Source organism: Lepisma saccharinum, chromosome 2, assembly GCF_977018435.1.
Source record: "Lepisma saccharinum chromosome 2, izLepSacc3.1, whole genome shotgun sequence".
In the NCBI taxonomy this organism is placed as follows: domain Eukaryota; kingdom Metazoa; phylum Arthropoda; class Insecta; order Zygentoma; family Lepismatidae; genus Lepisma; species Lepisma saccharinum.
This window is the reverse complement of record NC_139230.1, coordinates 128,607,421-128,621,385: the sequence shown is the minus strand read 5'-3', so window position 1 is coordinate 128,621,385 and position 13,965 is coordinate 128,607,421. Positions and strand designations below refer to the sequence as shown.

General features: G+C 36.1%; 1 protein-coding gene across 1 annotated transcript in view; it reads left to right on the top strand.

Annotated features, from left to right (window-relative positions):
* The window catches only part of LOC145983638 (b(0,+)-type amino acid transporter 1-like), a 191,725-nt gene extending 178,100 nt beyond the window's left edge, over window positions 1-13,625 (top strand). Inside the window, exons 12-14 of the mRNA XM_083116702.1 lie at window positions 3,474-3,623; window positions 11,320-11,488; window positions 13,561-13,625. Coding sequence (XP_082972828.1) covers window positions 3,474-3,623; window positions 11,320-11,488; window positions 13,561-13,625 — 384 coding nt within the window. The remainder of the gene's footprint in view (window positions 1-3,473; window positions 3,624-11,319; window positions 11,489-13,560) is intronic.
* Window positions 13,626-13,965: the final 340 nt, after the last annotated feature.

Genomic DNA, 13,965 nt, shown 5'->3' with positions numbered 1-13,965 from the left:
AGGACACTCTTTAAATTATTTTTTTTTAAAATTTCTCATCGTAATGGGATGCAGGATAAATCTTATTTATGTCTTTTGAATTTTGAATTGAAATTTTTACAGTTTAAAGATAACTTTAAGGATTGGTCTCACATTGTATTTGAGAAAAATTGGTTACCATGTTTAAAGATGGTGGATGACAGACCGATTTAACATGTCTTGCAAGAGCTTTAAAATATGCTCATATTTTACTAGGTTATATTTTCATAGATTAATAACACAAGTCTCAGCAATGTTACAGGATCACTTCACCTTTAAGTTTGTAATAATAAATCTTTAACGTAGTGTGCGTTTTAGGAAGGGTGGTGGTAAGTCACAAATTTTGAGAGCACAATATATACATTAACTTAAGAGGTTTTTAGCTGTAATCAATCACAACTGGTCACACCTCAGGAATGATTTTGTTTTTAATTTGCATTTGTTCAAAGCATTTCAAGATTGTGGGTGAAAAATTGATTTCTCATGTGCTGAGTAAGATTTCAAATTCTGATGACACTTTCAAATCACTGTCTAAACTACATTTCTTGAGATTAAGAAAAGAGACTTTTTAAGAATTTTAGGGGATCACTTAACCCTAGAAAGCTAATGTATCGTAAAACCTATGATCTAAGATGACCATATTTCGTTGATTGCCCCTTAGCGGGTGGGCAATGGATTTGACTGCTCAGTTCCGCTCACCACGTTGCCTTTTGTGTTGGTTTATAACAGACTCAGTTGTCAACCAGCCACATGTATAGTTGTTTTCAGAACGCACTCATACGTTTTATGACACGTTAGCTTCTCCGCCTGGATTTCTGCTGCAAACGTTTTTGTAAACTTTTAATTTTTCTCATTATTGTGTAACGTTTGTGAAGTTTTTAGTGAGGGTTATGTTTTGATTAAACTAAAGTTCAAATTATTTATGAGCACCAAGAATGAATCTGCAAAACCAGCCACACACAATCTGTGGAATTTGTCCATCGACAAAGAGGAGGATGACGTCATTGTATTGCTGCCGCTGCAACAAGGCCGATCTGTGGGAAGCATTGAGCATTGAGGAAAATGCTGTGTGCACTGCACTGATGAGCTATAAAACAGTTTCTTTGTAACCAAAATGTTTGTAAAGGTGCATTCTAATAAGTCATGTTCATTAAAATTCATTTTTTAAAAAACCTATTGGTTGTCATAGTTTTTTTAACCCCCTCGTAAATTTTACGGTACGTTAGCTTTAATGAAACTTTTCATACACGTTAGCTTTCTAGGGTTAGGCTATATTATATATTGACAATAAATGTTTTGAAATATTGTGCATGTTTGGCAACCATTGGGGACCAATTTGGGATCACTAATGTCTTGACCATGGGAATTGCCATATTCATAGCAGCCAGATATTTTGGAGGATGGATAAGGTATTCCATTTGGACGAAATCAGCCAGACAATGGCAGACTTATAATTTTGCATGCTTAATACATGGAAAAAGTATTTATTCTTGAAACATCCAGAAAAATAATGAGAAGACACAACTGTGAAAAAATTGTAAACAAACTGTATTGAAGCAGACTTAAACCTTGAGTTTGTACAGTATTTTTGGATATTTAATGACCTATGGCAGCTTATAAGGAAATGAAATAAATGAGATAAAAATGTGTTTGTAGCTGTAGCATAATTCATTCTAACATGGGCACAACACTGCATTCACAAACAATTTGTTTCATAAAATGAAGTTCAGAATGGAATATTCACTAAAAATATGCTCCATCTTGATGGTTGGTTGATTGATTTAGTGTTTTAAGTCCACTTTATGCACAGTAAGGCTAATCGGGACTGGACCTACAGTTTAAAGTGGAATCCGAACCACTATGTGCCTCCACCGAGTATTGAACCTGGGACCCCTTGATTACAAGGCGACGACGCTACCACTGCACCATCAGGGAGGCCTTTGCTCCATCTTGAAAAGCATATACTATAAGAAGCTCAAATTTGAGTATCATTGCAGGGTGAAGAAGGTAACAAACCTGATTGGAAAATAAAAAGTTTCACTGTAAAAAAGTTAGTTATTGCTTTTTCTGTGAAGATAGGTTTCGGCACTAGTCAAGTTGATTTGTTACGTTAATGTATTATTTGGTAATGTGTATACTCAAAATTGTGTTATGTTCATAAATGATGATGCATCCAAGTACAACACCTATACATGCACACATGTATTTCTCTTGTTAAAATAAAATGTTATTAGTCCTCACCTATAATAAGGTGCCAGTATGGAGTACAATTGTGTTCTGCCAAAAAAAAAGCACTGGTTATAACATATTTTGTACTCCCCCCCCCCCTATAGTCTGATTGTTGGATACACTGTATCTGCCTCCAAAGAATGGAATTCCCTTCCAACCTCTCTAACATCCATCCAGTGTCATAAGCAGTTTATAAATAAATTAAAAAATCTACTAGCAAGGCAGCTAAGCACATAATCACGAGCAACTTTTCTGTTATAAATATATAGGTATGTATCCATTGTAATAATTGGCAACTCTGTTTATGTAACTTGTTATAAATATTAACCTTCTCAATTTCATAATTTTTGTTTTGTCTTTTCAATTTATTAGTATTATTATTATTGCTATTGCTGTTTCATTCATTGTTCCAGCTGACTTTACACATGTATATGTACTTAAGATGAAAGCAACGAACATTAGATATCTATGTCCATTAGTTTATACATATAATCCTTTTTTTCTTTCTTATTTTTATTCAATTTGTATTTTCCTATTCAATGTTCATCCATTATTATTGTAATCAGGATATGTTCATATATTCCATTTGTACCTTACTTTTACTTTACTTTGTATTAATCACCCAGACAAGGGTTTGTTGTAAGAGCTGCCCTCAAGGATGAAACACGCCCGCTCTAATAAAGACAATTTTATTAATATTATTATTATTACCAACAAGTACCAGTTCTATGCATGTTTTAGGGAATGAAAAGACAATATGCTGATTCAAAGTGCAACATATTTAATCTGTTAGATGAAGAAAAGGACACAATTGTGGGGGGCAGATAAAGTAGAGTGCTCAGCAAAACTAAAAAAAATACTTTCAGCAATAGCAATAGACACACTGCTGTAATGAAATACTTCTGGGGGAATGCACCATTGGCTTTGGTTTTTGGGGGGGGAGGATTAGATTTATTGAATATTTTCAACAACTTTTACAATAATGTTCTAGTATATTGTTACTGGTATCAGCAGAAATTGGTAAGTGGTATCACTTTGCTCATATACAAAAATGAGTGAGTAATTGCTTCACATTTGTGAAAGCAAATTTGTAGGTTAAATGTAAGCATGATGAGGCACATGGTGTGGCCAACAGAAAAAACTAGCATGTTGTTATTTTTTGTAGAAATTTGTTAGCAATGATTTTTGAACTTTTGTGGTGATAAAAATCTAATTTTTCTTTTCAGGGATTCCTAACACTGATTCTGATATTATCAGGAAACATAGCCATGCTAATTGACTTTGCCAGTTTCCTCATATGGATCTTCTATGGAATGGCCATGGTATCCTTGATTATTATGAGAAGGACAAAGAAAGATGTCGAGAGACCTTACAAAGTAAGTTCTGTGCATACACAACTCACTATCAGAAATATAACACTATGTAAGAAAAATTTGTTTGAGTGAAATTTTTAACTGTTTCCGATGCAGTTTACTACAAAACACTAGAAAAACACAATTTTACTTGTGGGGAATTCTTTTTAATGAAATGACAACGATTTTCTGATTTTTTAGTAAATGCATGTATTTGGGACAATGAGAGCTGGTTTACAGTGATAAACAAGTTTGAACACATGTCAAAATGGAGTGAAGAAATTTAAAAAAGTCTCCAGTACATGAAGACCTTTACATTACATGTAAAGATAATATGGTCTCTAAAAATGTGTTGTTTTCCTAGTTTTCCTATTGAGATGCTCATCAGCTTCTCTGATCAGTCCCCAGATGTAATCGCCTTGCATCCGTTCATTATACTGTCCCTGGTATCGTCTTTCAAACAATTGTAAGTCCTGATGGAACCTTTCAGCCTGTTCCTCTGAGTATGCACCCATATGGGATTTGAAGACATCTAGATGTGAGTGGAGTACATGCACCTTTAGATACATTCTGAATCCCATTGCTTTGTAGTTATTCAGATGACCCTGTACTACATCTCTGTAATTTTCCACCCTGTGATTACCCAGGAAACCATTCACTATGTCCCTGAAGCTATTCCAGGTATTTCTTTCAACAGGTCGAAGCTTTCTGATGAAGTCGTCAGTGTTAAGAATCCACCCTTTATCTTAGCCTCGGATAGTTTGGGGAAAACAGTCTGGAGGTATTTGAAAGCTTCCACATTTGTATGTAATAATCTTTTCACAAATTGCTTGATGAGACAAAACTTAATATGCAGGGGAGGCATTAGGATATTTTCCTGCTTGAGAAGGGGTTCCCACTTCATGTTTTTCTGTCCAATCTCTAACTCCGTCCTTAATGGCCACTCAACAGTCTCAAAATGTCTACCTGTATCCCTGCTATCCCAAAGGCAGAGAAAACAAGGATACTGTGTGTTTCCCCCTTGTAAGCCCATCAAAAATGCTATCATTTTAAAGTCACCGATTACCTCCCACTGATGTTCAGCATAGCTTACCACTTGCAGAAGATGTTGAACACTGGAGTAATCTTCCTTTAGATGAGTCGAATGAGCGATTGGAATTGATGGCCACTCATTTCCATTGTGAAGGAGGACAGCTTTAAGACTCCTGCAGGAGCTGTCAATGAAGAGCCGCTATTCCCTTGGGTTATATTCAAACCCTATTTCTTTGAAAAGGCCATCCACACTGTGGCAATAGCATATTGTTTCTGTGGGAGTGAAGTATTGTGAGAAAGTTTCATGACACTTCCTCTGGAGAGATATCTTGCAGGTTTGATCCAATAGGTTCTACTGCTTTAATCGCGATGTTAAAATTTCTGCATTGGATTTTGTTAGTCCTAGATCCCTGATTAAGTCATTTAACTCAGTTTGTGTGGGGAAGTGAGGTGTATCATTTGCATCCCCTGAGAGGCCTTCTTCATGGTAGATGTTGGTATCCGATTCAATACTGGTATCTACACGTTCATCCCATACTGGGGGATGAGGAGGAACAGGAAGCTCCTCACTGTGTGGAATGGGACGAAGAGATGATGGCAGGTTAGGATATTCAACAACACAGGTTTTCTTACCCCTCTTGTGATGGGACAAGTCTACAACATAGAAATAGTAGTTGGATAGGTGATCCGTAGGTTCTCGTAAAATTCTAGGTATGCCAAATTTCATTTTCCTGTTTTCTCCTCTATACCAGGCTTCGAGAGTGGATCTACAGCACCTGCACACAACATGTGGTGCCCATTTTTTGTCTTGGTCTCCCACAGACATACCGAAATAAGATTTGAATGCTGAGCAGAAGTTGTTACCCTCCTTTATCCTATGCTTTAGTGCCTTTGAACTAAGGAAGATGCCACACACATAGCAAAAGCTGTCTGTATCATGCTTACAATGACGGGAAGATGCCATCCTTACTTACTGAGACCCTGCAAAACAATAACAAAACAGATTTATTTTAGAATACTAGGTTGCACAGTTTTATCTTATCATGAATTTTCCTATGCTTAATTCATGTTAACCAATGCATTTCATATAATTGACCACCATTACCAGAAAAATAATTACATGAAGGTAGCAATACCACATACATATTAGTTTTGACCTAATTTATCATAAACAAAAAAAAATCACTTAAGAATTTTTTTTTTTTTTTACATTGTGTAATAAGCCCTATTTCACTGCTACTGTTGCAGAATGGTATTACAATTTCACTCTTCAGTTCATACAAAAGAATAAAGTGATTATAGTTAATGGGATGTTATTATTTCTTGTGACAATGAAGATAATTGTTTTTTTATTTTTCAAAAACTTAACTTTTAAAGGCAGTTTTATTTTTAAATCTTTTGGATTCCTTTGGAAAAGAAATTATTTTTAGAACTAAATTGAAAACTACATAACATTTATAACTCTGCATATTTCTATGAGGAAAGTCAGTAAATTGGTTATGAATGACTATAACCACAAATTTGAACATCTCGAAGAGAATGGACATTTCCACTTTGACATGAAAAACGTTTTAAATCCATTATGGATAATGACACAAGAATGAGTTGTGCAATCTATCTTGCTGACATTTGTTTTGGTTCTCGAGAAACATCCTTTCAAACACAGTGGAAATTCACCTCCTGCATCACTGATTTGAAAATGTCCTCTGATTGGCCTGACGTCATCACTTAGAAATGCATAAACTTGGAATGGGCTGTGAAAGCAACAGCAAAAAGTCATTAGTTGCTGTGTAAAACAAGTATCTTATAACTTCGAGTGCAGAAATGGGTGCTCCATTTCTTGGAGATGAATTATACCCCAACAGTATAGCAGTATTTACTAAAATTCAGCCACTCGGTAGAGGGTTTTCCCATTAGGCTGACAACCCAAAACTGGTAACAGTCAATGGTTGAACATATGGACAGCTTTGTTCATAGATGGGCTCTGACCGGCAAGAACTTATTGTTACAAGAATGCCTTTTATGGGAATACAATTATTTTCGTCATAATATTTTCTTCGCAAATTGTAAAATAACAATACGTTTAGAACTCTCTGGTTTACACTCTAATTTCTGCAATATAAGAGGTGATACGGTATAAAAAGGTACGTGGAGTTTTTAAATTCCCTGCAGTAAAAGACAGTTTTCTTCAGTATATTGCAAATTTATGTATTTATCCTAATTTTATGTCGCTTTTCCATCACTTTGTTTAACCACAACGATGAGAATGCAGGGTTAATTTAGAATGTATCTTCCCTAACGTCACATTTCTTCCCACTTATGGCTAATCGTGACAATGAAGATGAATAACTACAAGCAGTATTCGAAGTTTTGGTGCAGGAGAATCTCCCCCCCCCCCCACACACACACACCTTGCCATCACTACCAATCTGCGCACGATAAGAGCTGAAATTTTGGTCTGTCGCATTTCCTTTTATGGGATCAGATGGGAAATGTCTCGTCTCATGAGTAACACTAACGTTAACAATATATAAGCATCCCCTAGCTGTCCCCAATGTCTAGAGTCAAACCTGGAACATGCAACTTCCTCAGATAAATCATGAATTGTGTGTACAATTATTACACCAGTTCATTCGTGGTAATTCTGAATCTGCGGATTGGTTTGCATATATAAGTAGGATAATATCCAGTTTTCGAGGGCTCGTAGTGTCGAAATGAGGAATCAAACAAAGAAAGTCATTAAGAAAAGTTTTGTGTCTTTGTACTCTCTTTGCACTGTGAAACAGTGGTGGCTGGCTCATGGTCTGGGTCTATGGGTGCGCACCTTGGCCTCGCATCTAGAAGAAGTGTTTTTATTCCCACTCAATTAATTATTCCTGCTCGTTTCTGCTAATCACATTTGCAGTCCAAGTTATGACACACCTTTCCCTGATAATGAGACTATAGCAGAGTTATGTTTCATGAAAATTTTAAAAAAATAAGGTTTATTACAAAATCAAAATACCCTAGTAATTTTTTTAAACGATCATGAGAGAAGATGTGTTTTTTGGTCTCTTTCATGACCTGTAGAAAATTCTGACAAAATCACTCGCAATGCTATACCAATGTGATTTGTAAAGGATAATAATATTGCCAGAATTTTGTGTAATTAGCGTGTTTTAATAATGTATATTATATTTCTTCATTGTAAATATGTGCCATCAGAAACCCAAGTTTAATGCCACATAAACATTTCATCATACACTTAAGTTAATTACCATTTTTAATGTACTTATTCACTTTAGTCATTGTAATGAGGATCCTCGAAACCCTAATGAAGTGCAACTAGTTCTTGCCAGCACCTTTAAAAAAATTATCTCAAATCAGTGACATAATAGTACAAGTTACAGATTCTCATATGCACTGAATAAAGAATTGGATTGACTGTTCTGTGACAAAAACACAAGATTAAACTCTTGATTATTTGAAATTTTTGTTGAACTTCCAAATACAAGTCAGAGCGTCTAAATGCACCAATTCCTACAACCCTTAGGTCATGTGCCCCTTCACCAATTATGTATTTAAAAATAACAATTTACACTTGTTTGCAACGCTTGTATTTTATTCCCTTTGCCGCACGGAGTTTTCATCGGAGCGAAGATGGTTACAATGAGTTGGATGAAACTTGGCAACATAGCAAGGGTCACATTCTGGCTGTAGACTTCCTGCCTCGCTGCTTTAATATTATTTCTAAGTTGTGAGCTGCGGGAGAGGTCAGGAGGGATATGGGTGTTTTCATTGTGAATGGTCATAATATCGCTGAGACCCAACACTTGGGGCACTGTTTTTCGGTTTTCCACTGGATGGTGGCTGGGGTCATTTACCATATCTTACCGAAAAAAAGGGATGGGAGGGAACTTTGGAAGAAGGAAGTAGAACCGTGGGACGTCTGTTGTCGAGGTTCAATGTGCTTTGAAAAGTTTGTGTAAATTCTTGTGATTTAGTGAGTTCTTTACTGAAGTATTACCGTGAGTGTGAAAATAAAGAGAAATGAATCAGGTGAGATACTTAAAAAGTAAAATTTTAAATCACCAAGACCGATTGTTGGACATAGAATTGGGCACGCCAAGACCAGAGCTTTGCCTAAATCAAGTGTTCAAAGAAAAAACAGAACACAACAGAAACTTTAATAAAAGTATGTACGAAAAGTGGGTATGGATGTGGGGATGTCCTCCAGCTAATTCCCTTTTTCGTTTTCCTTGCATTTTATTCAAAGGAGAAGACATATGGACTCAAAGTTGGGTAAAAATTGAATTGTTGTTTTAAGTCTACATTATGCACACTCAGTAAGGCTAATCGGGACTGAACCTACAGTTTAAAGTGGGATCCAAACCACTATGGTCATCCACCGGGTGTCGAACCTGGGACCCCTTGATTACAAGGCGACCTCTCTCTCTCTTTCTCTGCACACCCATCCCCTCCTTCCTCCAGCCAGAGGGAGGGGGGGGGGTAGGACCCCTTACACCGTGCAAAGGCAGCGACGACTTTGACATTGATATGACATTATTAAGGAAACAGATATCAAAGTGCAACTTGATGATCGTTGTAGAGTTTTAAGACATAATGAGCTTGTATACAAAAAAGTATATATTTTGTCATGTACTATCGATGCGATTAAATTTTGTGAGGAATTTGAAAGGGCTTTGTGTGGTCACGACAAAACGGAGGACTCATTAATTGCACTGTGACCCTCGATTATGTTTTGAAAGACCATTTAGAAAGTGGTTCAAGTGTCTTCAAAAGTACATAAGAGATAATTCAAAATGAACTTTAAGTTATGATTTTGTCTGTTTGCAGGAAGCATATTTTATCATATTTATCCCATATTTTGATTGTGCCCTACCTCTTGCAAACCTCATGAACCACCACTGGAATCAACTTATTCCACACATCTCATCTGGACTTGCATAGTTGAATATGCTCATCACTACAAACCACATCCTTTCCCCTTCCTTTCCCACCCTCCCCTCATTCGGATTTCAATGCTTTGCTCAGAACCGCATGAGGTGAGAGAGATCAAAATTTTCCTTGCTGAGAAAAGAATCCCTTAATTTTCAATGATGAATGGGTTGTTCTCCACTCCGTCACATGGTAAGACGAAGAGGGAACAGCGCATGTCTGTAGATACTATGTCACAATTCTTGTGCGAAGCGTGTCTGAAAGCCCTTGATCCAAGCTATAAGAGCCTTTCTGCTTCCTCTACCCACCGTCGAACACTGTGCCATTTCGATGTTCAGCTGTGTGTATGCCCATTCAACACAAGTTACGAGATAGAAAAGCTGACATAAAGAAGTAAAAGAAAGGTAATGCAGCCTGGGAACATTTGATGTTTGATGAAATGGCTCTCAATGAATAAATATAATAAAAATCAATTACATTACACATTTATTTGGGTGTGCACATGCGAGTGCGCGAATAGGCAGCAGCCGCTACTGCTGTGAAAACCCTTTGTATATGTTGTTAATTCTATATTTTTTGAGACTTCAGACGAGAACAAGAATTGCCCTCCGAAACCGAGATGGAAGTTTATAAATCAAGATGAAACTGTCACGAGACAGACATTTACAACTTTCAACAAAAACGAAACCAAGATTGCCATGTCTTGTCTCGATAGGATTGATAAGATTGTGAACTAATCAATTAATGTGTTTGGGGTTAAGAGATGAAGCAGCTTGTTTTCACAGTACAAAATTCAAAATGTATTGTACCATTTCAGTATGGGATATAATGTTATACACATTATTTCCTTATAATAATTATACATAAACTAAGTATTGATTTGCACTGTGCATCTGATGTAATCTTCTCAGTGTAGTTTCTCTTATCTGCACAAGAATATTTGATCATAATTTGTGCAACAGAAATTAAGCACACACTGAAATTGCTTTATGGAATATATAAATAAAGTGATGAATGTTAAAGTTCATATTTTGCACTACATAGGTTATGGTAAATTTCGATAAATATAATTTCAAAATATATTTTGAAAATTTGGTCAGTAACAAATTTTACAAGCAATATTTTTCGCATGACCTGAGAACATGCATGCAACAGAACCCTTACATCTATCTTGCATGTGAGCAGTAGGGATATTTAATAGAAGTATGATCATTACAAAGCATAGCTTTCCCTTCCAGTAACGCTCTTCTTCCATTATTTTAATCTGTACAGATTTGTAAAACTGCTGCACACGTTGGGTCTCTGTGGCTAAACCAGTAAACTGGATTCAAAGCAGAGGAAAAACAAGCTCTCTCTAAGTAGTGACATATTAACATGGCGTGTTTTCAGAGCAGCGCTAGCCTCGCAACTTTGGAAGTCTCGTTTTTGACTTAAACTTACGCAAGAACTTGCAGAAGCCATTTTTCCAGCCTGTAGCTCTTAAGATTACAGCAAAAAAAATTGAGTGGATATGTCCATTTATCTACCCAATTGTCTATCATATTTTTTTGCAGGAAGTCATTTTTAAGTAAAAAACACAGTTTTTATACTCAGATGGGCACAAGCAACTGATCTACAAGTTGTGTTGTACTACCATGTACTGACGCCTTTCAAAACGTCTGACATAAGCAGCCTCATAACTGTGACTTTTCCTTGTGTGTGTGTGTGTGTGTGTGTGTATGAATATGTCTGAATTTTATCCTTATTCTAGGTTCCTATTGTAATTCCAATTTTTATCATGATGGTGGCAGTATTCCTGACACTTGTTCCTATTGTCACAGATCCAACAATAGAATATCTATTTGCGATTGCATTCATAGTTGCTGGAATTTTAGTCTACATACCTCTCGTATACTATGAGAAGAAGCCAAAATGGATGGGTAAGAATACAAATTTAATGCTATTTTAATAATAAAAATTAGTATTAGTAGATCAGCATTAATAATAATTAGTATCAACTAGGTTGTGCGAATATTTTGTGTTTGTAATATGTAAGGTTACTTCTGAAAAATACACTGAGAACTTTAAGACTGAAGTGACAAGGAACATGAAACTGCACATAACGCATTAAGCATTTTGCTCCAGTACAAAAGATTGCATTTATTCTGAAGGTTGGTGGCAAGTGTTGTTGTCACATCAGTCTGAAACCTCCCTTGGGAGCTTAAACAATTCATCATGCTTATTATCTCTAATTAGCTATTGAAATTCACAAGTATTGGGAAAGCATTCCATACACTTTATGTACCTCAGATCTTGCAGAACAATAATAAATTTCACTCACTCCATGTCTATGAGTGTTATTATTATTGTATCATGAAGATTATTTTAGTGTCAAGAAAAACTTTTGTATCATATTTGTTCTGTATTTTAGTTACATTGCATCCCTTTGTCAGCTGTGTTAATCATGACATGAGAGTGAATGATAACTTAATGAATCATCAACCATCATGATATGGTTTGAAATTTATGTAATTTTTCATTCAAAGGCAAAATAGAAAATTTAGTCACTAGGCCCAATTTATTCACGGTTTTGTGTGGTAAAAGTTAAGGAGCATCTCACATCTTTTGTCAAAGCCAGATTTTGTGAGCTATCCAGCATGTATGTACACCTTGACAGCAATTAGCCTTGCACTTGGCTCCACCACCTTATCAAACTGATTAATTCTGCATTCTTCTACATGTTTGCCTCATATTTCCTCTAAACCCAAGATAAAATTCACGTTACAGAAAGAAAAAAATGGCTACCTCAACATCTGACATGATCAAGACCAGTTCATCAATTGTGTGTGCATGAACTGGACTCGGGACCCCAGTATATACCCACAACAGAAAGCAAGAGTGTCACTCAACTTTTAGAGGAGAGCATTCCATGAGAGATGATCTCCAAGATGGGCCTGAGTACCAGATACTCCCCCACATCTCCACCACGTATCATTCTACAGAATGATGGGGATCAGAACCAGTCACTTCCACAATTAATCAATGGGTGATGTAACTTATTCATCCTCGATGATGAGAGCACTTGTCTTTAACATGACAAGTTAAACTCTTGGCAGTGCAAAAGGCACAACTATAACTAAACAGCTTAACAATTAGGAAAGACAATGGTCACTCATTGGGTTTTATGAACCTTTGAACCTGAATCATGGCTGGTTAGGATAATTACCTGTCTATCTGAAGAATGAAGATAAATTCGAAGAATAAAATAAACTAAGTCCTCTGTAGGCTTCGTTGCAGGTTGACCATTACTCGCCTCACTTTCCCTCAACTCCTTTCTCTAAGCTCCTCTCTCTCCTCAATCCAAATCAAAAGTCAGTCCCTTCTCAGTCTGCTTCACCTCTATATCACCCAGGCCATGGACCTTCCTCCATGCCGAATCGTGATTTTTACTACCTCTATTGCAAACAGCTGACTCCATAGGCTGATGGAACTTCCTATATCCTGAATACATCAGGAAGTTTGCAAAGCACAACACTGTGCATTATTTACATACCACAGAGGTTGAGACAACTGAGATAAACAAGTGAATGCCCTGATTAACATGAAGCATCAGAGAGGCTTTAAATAAAATATAATCTTATGGATTGATACGATATAGAGGCTGACAGTTCCATCACCCATGATGCACACATGTGACCAAGAACCCAAACCCAAATTGACTTAATTCTTCACTTCACAACATCAGGTAGAATGTCAAAGGCACTAAAAAATATTATGGAATGCCCTAAATCCAGGTTCAATTTCTAATTAAGCCTCAAATTTTGAAATGATGTCTCAGAACTTGGAATCAACTAGCGTATTATTTCTTTTTAAACAACCAGCATTTTAAAAACTACTGAAGTAATGAGAAAGTTAATTTGAGTCAATGAGGAAAGAGTTCTAACAAAAGTGTTTAAGAACAACATATTTATGTAAGCTATTTACCATATACTTTCCATTGCATCACTTTCAGACAATTTCACGCGCTTCATGCAAGTGCTGATGGAAGTAGTGCCTCCAGAGAATGGTACAGACTGAAACTAGGAACATCTCTTCAATCACATAAGACTGACAAACCCTTCCTCAAAACCAACGCTCACCATTATTAAGTTAAAATGCCTTTCAAGTTACAATAAGGTAACTAGAATGTAAAAAAATATTTGTATTTTTATAAAATATCTTTTAATGTACATTAATGTCATGTGTTTAGCGCCCTTCTTTCTTTTAAGAAATTCTCTGTACAATATACAAGAAAGCAGGTGAACATATCTTTAAAACTAGTTTCCACAATTTTTACATCTCTGTAACAAAATTACATGATAAATGTATTTACTGTTGTCATATGTTATTTCCTCTAACATATAAGATGGAAGTGCAA